Source organism: Cariama cristata, unplaced genomic scaffold, assembly GCF_000690535.1.
Source record: "Cariama cristata isolate BGI_N322 unplaced genomic scaffold, ASM69053v1 scaffold6942, whole genome shotgun sequence".
NCBI lineage: Eukaryota > Metazoa > Chordata > Aves > Cariamiformes > Cariamidae > Cariama > Cariama cristata.
The window spans coordinates 31,441-39,282 of NW_009605413.1; the positions used below are offsets into that span (position 1 = coordinate 31,441).

General features: G+C 36.4%; 1 protein-coding gene across 1 annotated transcript in view; it reads left to right on the forward strand.

The window, feature by feature from the left end:
* PDS5A (PDS5, regulator of cohesion maintenance, homolog A (S. cerevisiae)) overlaps nucleotides 1-7,842 on the forward strand; it is a 49,370-nt gene that overhangs the window by 13,431 nt on the left and 28,097 nt on the right. Inside the window, exons 10-11 of the mRNA XM_009695935.1 lie at nucleotides 4,280-4,431; nucleotides 7,797-7,842. The exon at nucleotides 7,797-7,842 is cut by the window's right edge and continues 65 nt beyond it. Of these exons, the coding sequence (XP_009694237.1) occupies nucleotides 4,280-4,431; nucleotides 7,797-7,842 (198 nt within the window). The remainder of the gene's footprint in view (nucleotides 1-4,279; nucleotides 4,432-7,796) is intronic.

A 7,842-nucleotide genomic window follows, 5' to 3' on the forward strand; every position in this document is an offset into this window, starting at 1 on the left:
CTCTTTCGGATGTGGCTCCATGCTCTTTGGAGGGTGATGTTTTACTGGCAGACTTCACTGTGCTGTGTAGCCATGTTGATTTTTTGTTGTTGTTCCTTTTTGATAGGGGGCAACCTTTCTATAACCTATGTCATTTTAGGTGGTTACTTTAGTTCTTTTAAAATTACTTTCTCTTTTTTGATGTTCCCCTTTTTAAATGAGAATTTTACTGTAATGGATTTTGAGAAAAGGATGTCATCTTTGCACAAAGAGAAATACTGATTTTGAGTATGTTCACTATTACAAAGCAGCTCTTCAATTAGTTGTACCTGCTTATTGACCTTCCACATTCCTCAGGAGTGATTAAGACCACCTTCCTTCTTTTTCAACCATTAAACAAACATGTCCAAAAAGTCATTGATGACATCTAAAAACCAATTCCGACTGGGACTTCCACCTAGTCAGAGTGGGATGATTGTTACTGTGTCTTCTGCAGAGTCTCTCTGTTCTCCTTTAGCATGTCACCATCAGTAAGAGGCAGTCCGTTATATAGCTATAATACTCCTTTTGTATGGAGCTAGGGATTTTCAGTTCGTAGAGCCTTAAACCCAGTGTGGTAATTCTTAATGTACCTAATATGTTTGACTCGATGATTTCACACCAGTCCTAGGTTTGATGATATGTTACATTTCAATGTTAGGTGCCTTTTCAGGCACTCATCAGTGAAGAATAACTACACCTCTAGATGATCTTTCTCTTATAAAAATCTCTGGAGAGAGCTTTAATGAAAATACATCCTGAGGAGAAATAAAACTTGAGGATTGAATAGGAATGATTACAACAAATACTTAGTATTTGAAGTAGACCTTAACAATACAGCATGTCTTTGTAAATGTAATCAGTGTTATAAAGTGAATATCAAGGACTTGTAAACTTTCAGCTTTTTGTTGTTGGTGGGTTTTGGTTTTGGTTTTTGGTGTTTTGGTTTTGGGTTGGTTTGTTTTTTTTAGGATTTTTCTCTAGTTTGGGAGAGGGGCATCAATGCGTCCATGTAACTGTCTTTATAGTTTCTATGTAGGATTTTTTCAGTTCCAGACATAGTGCATTATACTTATTTTAATTAGTCATTTAGTCTTTTGCTTTAAAAAACTCAGTTATCTTCTGCTGACTGCATTTACTCTTTGTAGCCAGGTTTGTTGGACAAATCTACTGCAAACTCCTAAGTGATCATTCATCAATTTGACTTCATCTAATTCTTTTTAGGCCTGCAATCATCTATCAAATGACTATAGATATTGCTATAAAAAGAACACTTGTCCAACAGGCTGAAGTAAAATGCTGATTGTTTAAACACACCAAGCTGTCATTTCAAGTCTGCGTTTTTTTCTTTATAAAACAATGTGAAAAATTAAGTCATGCTAACTGTTATGCCGTTTATGTGATCTGTTTTTTCTCCTGACCATATTCTAATTGGCACAGTATTAGTAAAGATAGTCTAATGACTTTTTTTTAGAGTAAATTTTTTTGCCTAAAAACCGAGTACTTCATTTTTAGAAAAAATGTCCTTAGCTAAGTCAATCTGTATGAGCATTTGCACAATGATTACAGCTATTACAAAGTAACAAAAAAAAAACCCCAAACAAACTCCACCACCACCTCTAGTTTTCAAATCCATTTTTATTGGTCCAGCTGGAAAAGTAACTCTGGGAACAGATGCTTCCCAAAAACTGGAATCCAGTCTTTGGTAAGAATTGTTCTGAGGAATTTTCCATTGTAGCACTGTCTCTAGAGTCTTTCCAGTGTCTTCACTTTTTGGAATAATTAGTTTTGTGAGATAGTTTTTAAAAAAAATACTTTTTAAAAAAAGCTTCTAAAAATCCTTCAGGTACTTTTCCTTTATACTGGAGTAACCTTAAGAACCGGAAAAGTTAGAGGAGAGTTTTGACAGCTGAATTCTGTTCCTATTTCTCTGAACAGCCTTTGTGGTCTAGAGACTTAGTCCCTTCATGAGAACAGACTTTCGCATCATCAGCTTCAAGTCAAAAGCTATAGAATGAGGAGCCATAGGAACAGACTCCCATTTTCTGTTTCTCTTTATGCATTTTTCTGCATGTGTTAGTCTCTGTGTGTGCTAAAAACTGTTGTGGCTTTTTCCAGATGAAGGAGAAATATTTTAATACGTTAATATTATTAACTCTATGGAAGGAATAGGTTAGTTATTCTAACAGGTAAGGAATTATTTTGAACTTTCAATAGTAGTGGTTTTTTAACTCAGCCCAGCAGTCTTCAGTGAAGGTGTTTAATTATACTGGTTAACCAAGGAAGCTAAGACTGTCAACATCCTTTTGTTAATTAAATCAGGGTAATACTTCTGTTAGCTGTGTTTATTGATCTTCTCCCTTTGAAATTGATTATTGCATTCCTCTTTATTTTCATTTGCTTTCATCTTTTACCCTACTTTTTGCTGTTTGAGCTTTGTTGCACCTTACTCTTTTTCCTACCTGTATCTCCTGTTCAGTGACTTGCTTCCACAGTGTCTCAAAGCATTCTCTAAGCAATTCTGTCCAGTGCCTCCCATCTTCTGCCTGAAACTACCTTTCTGCATGCTCTGACTTCTACTCTTTACAGCAATTTCAATTATCAAAAATCTATTGGGAATCCAACCCTCCTTTCTTTACGACCCCTTGTTAAGTACTCTGCTTTCATTTTAGGCTTAAATTTTCTGGAATTGTTTCTTGCAATCCTTCTCCGTTGTCTTCTGACAATAGATTTGCTGTCCTTCCTGTCTCATATAGGAGATCTGATGAAGCCGTCACAGTGGAAGGGTATCTCTGAATGCAGAAAAATATTAATACTTTTCTGAATATGTTTCTCTTTCAGACCTTTATTTCTTTAAAATGTGCTTTAGATTGCAATGGCTGTGAACAAATTCCTGCAGAGAAGTTAAACAATAATGTGTATTTATATCTAAAATTTTTCTCTTATGTTAAAACAAAGTGTTATACTATATACTGTTGAAGTCATTACTGTCTTGACCTGTTACTTGTGGTTTTAATATTAAAGAGATGTGTAGCAGAATACAGGGGTTTTTTTTCCCATCTTCTTCTTGATATTACATACTCCCAACAGCTAGTGGTGTCTAAGGCTGTTGTGCTCACACAAGGCATATTATCTTCAAGATTTTTCCCTTCTTTGCCCTTCAAGAAAGGAAGTCACTTAGTAAAACTATTAAGAAATTAAAGGTGTAATATGTCACTTAGTGTTATTGAAGCAAGCCCTCAGTTAAACAAGATTGAAGAAGTTATGCACAGTGTGAATAATTGTATCTACATTTATGCTTGATAGAGTGAAATTATTTAATCATTGTTAGTCCTTAGAGTTCAAGGCCAAGATTGATATCTAGTGTATTCTGGAAGAAATTATTTCCATTTGAATTTCATGCATTTCTTTTAAATGGTGAGAGAAAACAAGTTTCTTCGGAGGCTTTCTGTGTAAATCGTGCAATGGGAGACACTATTTTCTCTAAATTAATCCTCAATCAGTTCTGGTATGATTCCTTCCACAAGACAGCATAGGAGAGCTTACGGATCTTGTCTGTTAAAGTGCTTAGTAAATGGGACATTTCCTGTTTACATGAGGGGATAAAGTAGTGACCACCAAGTGCAAGGATGAGAACCCAGGAATTCCGTCTGTGGATATGTTGTAGTCTGGCTTTTTCCTGGATTCCTGGAGTCTTACACCAATTACTTTGAGGCTTCAGCAAAAAGGGATTCTCCTGCTGTTCTGGAAAGTGACCTAAGTGTTTAAGCCCTAGCAGGTTTAGCTAGGCCTCAGCTCCAGATCTCCCATTTCTAGACAGGTGTGTTGTAAGACGGTGTAAGGCTATGGGGAGAAAGAAGGCTGCCACCTCTGATTGGTGCCTGTCTCTGAATAGATCAGTCTTCCAAATCCTGGTTCAAGAAGGCACTTATTCAGGCATACATGTTAAGCTGTGCTTAACTTTTTTTATACTGACTAATTCCCTGCTTTTCTTTGCTTAGCACAGGAGTACTGGATTCCTCTGTACAGACAATACTTAATCTGCATGGTACAGGGAAGAAACTCCTTATGTAGGCTTTACAAATTCTAATTTCGAGACTCTAAACAGCATTTTTTAGGTTTTGAAGTGTCTAAATGTAGGAGGTCAGAATGTGGCCATTTTGTCTTTCACGCTTCTACATCTTTACTGTATTTTGTATGTGTTTGATATTTATTTACCAAAACCACTTCCCCACCTTCTTTTCATTTCTTCCCCCTCAAGTGGCGAGTAAGAAAAGAAGCTATGATGGGTCTTGCCCAGCTATACAAGAAGTATTGTCTTCATGCCGAGGCTGGAAAAGATGCTGCAGAGAAAGTGAGCTGGATAAAGGATAAACTTTTGCACATATATTATCAAAATAGCATTGATGACAAGTGAGTCGACCTAAACCTTCCTAATTTTAATTGTATAGTGATAAGAAATACTCTGAAAATATGTGCTTATCCTGAGAAAGCTGTTACATCACATTCTGTATTTGTGGTTTTAAGTATGATATACCTAATTAATGATCATTAAGACAGATACTAAGATATTCAGGATGGTGGCATTATCTGTTCATGCATTCATTCTATTTACTGATGGAACTAGATCTGTCATGATAGTAGATTGTCATTAACTGACCACTGCATAGAAAAAAATTGTCAAATTTTGCACTTACTATACCCAGTTCTTGTTTGCATTACTACTTTTCCAGAGACCAGCATGTTAAAATCCGTGATCTGTGAGCATCATGCATGTACACACCACAGTATGTTCACAGACATCTCATTTTGGTACGCCATGTAGAAATGGACCCTTTAGGTAGAACAAAAGCTGAAGAAATATCAGGGGTGTTTCCACTGCTGTCTAGTCTTCCCTGCTTTGTCACTCTCTCCCTTTAAATTTTGAAATACCATTTTGGCTTAGAGAAAAGTATTTTGGCCAAGGTTTTGGTAGATAGTTTTCAAGTCTTACTATTAATTCTTTGTCTTTCACAGGGAGAGCCAAACTATGAGATCACACGAAGGTAGAATTTCAGCCTACATTTTTAATATAGCAGACTTGGAGATTTATTTATAGTGTTTCTTAGCATCTTGTTTATACAGTCTGCTACCGCAGTATGTTCCATGATCTTAGTGACTAGTCTGAATGGGCTAATAGCCTCCTTCGGTTGCCAGTTATGATAGTGAGTTCTTACCGCTGCAGTGGTGAAGGCTGTCACTGTTCATCTGGCTGATCAGAAGTGGGCCAGAGTTACACATTTGATTAGTTGCTGCCTTTTTATGGGTTTTTTTTGTGGTTTTTTTTTTTTAAAGAAGAAAGGTATGGTTATGAGATTGTACACACAGAAATTACACTGAAAGTCTGCTGAAGTAGAAGTATCAAATAGTCAAAAATTAGGAAATCTTCATATAGTTTATACAAAGCTAATTCTGCATATGTATTTGCATCGAATATGCTTTAATTTGCATTGAGAGGTTCATTCGTGTTTTTTCAAGCATGTTGATGTCTCGCAGTTGGTACACAGGTTTAGTAGTGAGCAGAGAATGAATCAAAGTTCCATAGTGAATGGGGCAGATGTTTTCAATATTCCTGCTCCTAGGAAATGCAGAACACTGTCAGGGAAGCAAGGCAAGGAATTTTAAGGAAAGACTGTGTCATCAAAGCTGAGTTTCTTTCCCTGGGGTGATTTCTTCTGAAAGTCTGATTAAGCCATTGGAACTGGTCTTTTCATGAGTAGGCATGGATTGTATGCTGTTTGTTTTCTGGGTATCCACACTGAAAGATTGGTGGCTTGATTTTCAGTATTCCTCTAGATCAGTTTGGTACCCTGAATTTTAATTCAAATTCTACTAGTTTTTAAGGCTGACAATGAAGTTCTTGCTCAGTCACACCATTAGGTTGATTTCCCCATCTCAGAGGGGAGGAATAAATGCATTTCAATGTTATCATTGGTTAGAATTAGAAAGTTAGTACTTTAGCACCTGAAGAGCTGTAGAAATGCTATGATCTTATAAGGCAGAACCCATCCAATCCTTTAAACATACAAGCACAGGTCAAAATTAGCCAACTCCTTCCATAATGAAGGAGGAGGATAAAAAGTAACGGTGAACAGCTCTCTGAGCCTTGAAGTATTTTCCTTTGTGTGCACAGGATAACACTAGTTCTTTCAAAAGGTAATAATACAGTATCACACACTAGAATAGAACAGATTTTCTCCACACATCCTTAACTCGATCACTTGATAATGTTTTTGACCTTACTTGACTATTGATTTGCATGTCTACTCAAGACTGAGAACTTCTAATCATGAAAACTACTTATCACCTGCATGCTCTGAGCTTCTTTGTTTTACAACGAATGCAGAAGGAATGGCGTAAAATAACCACATCTTACACACTCTCCTGTTACCCTCTCTTGATATGCTAGCCAATGACTTTCCTCACAGGAGAAAAGTGTGCCCAAGAGGTATTCGCTATTTGTAAATCTTTACCCTAACCAAGGTGGACCAGGGAAGGCATGATACAGTCTAATCATTTGTACTGACAGCTTTTCTAGAACATGTATCTGTAGAGACATGGGCTAGAACAACTCATAAATTAGTAAGATACTTGTGATGCCTCCAGTCTCCTAGTATGTTAAACAGAGATGGAGTTCCCTGAGATCTGATGATCCTGTTCCCCAAGCAGTTTAGTTCTTGGAGTCATCAGTAGTAAAATGTATGTTTAAAGGGAGAAAGCTAAGTTTTCTTTAATATTGTCGGGGTGCCTTGAGGTAGTTGTATCTGTATTCATGATCATCCTTTTATTCCTCTGCCTTGTCATCGTGTCTCTTGGAATTTTCTTTTAAGCAGAAGTAAGGTCTGTTTGACCTGTGCTGCCTTGTATGGCTTGTACAAGGCACTCCCAGAGTACTTACTAGGAATCATAGTGAAAAAGTTTGTCAATTCAAACACACAAAATATTTGTCCATAAATATGAAATTGTATAGCTGAACATTGTGCACAGCTGTCATTGCTATGGATTAATGTCTGAATGTTCTTTCATTTGGGGGGGGCTATAATTAGATGAACTGTACAGCCATATTTTGTAGTTCAAGTTTGGTATTTTATGTAAAGCTTTAAATATGTATTATTGTTTTTAAAAAAAGAGATTGATGGAGAATGTTTTTGCTGGTTTGGTTTTCTATTACTTAGTTTTCCTTTTGTTCCTTTTGTTGTATATGTTTTGATGTTCCTTTGTCTCTACCTCTTTAATGCTGATTTTTAGCTTCTGTATTAGAATAAAGGTAGTTTCAGATGTTTTGCTTTTTTCTCAACTACTACTGTTTTATCTTAAACTTTCCCTTGAGGATTCTTCAGATTTTTACTTTTCCTCCTCCTCTAGTTATTCTTGCATTCTTTCTCCTTTATTTGGGCTTTTTACTGTCTGTATCCTATTCTCTTATGTATGAGAGTGAACAAAGGGAGATTCTGAGAGCCTAAAGAAAAAGGAGGATTTGGATGGTGACAAATAAAACAATTATCCCTCTTAGAGGTGAAAATGAAAGAACATGGAAAAGCTCTCAAGAAGCAATTCTTGCTAATCTTTCTGTCAACAGTGGAAGGGTTCTTTACAGATGAGAAACAGACCACCTCTTTTTTTCTTCTCTGTTGAAAAATCTAGTTTCAATGTCTTTGGTATTTCTTGTTCTTTCAGTTTGCCTGAAAGGTATCACCGCTTTTGGAAATGTACGGGTTTTATCTCTTCTTTTCCTGCAGATTACTGGTAGAGAAAATCTTTGCTCAGTATCTCGTTCCACACAAT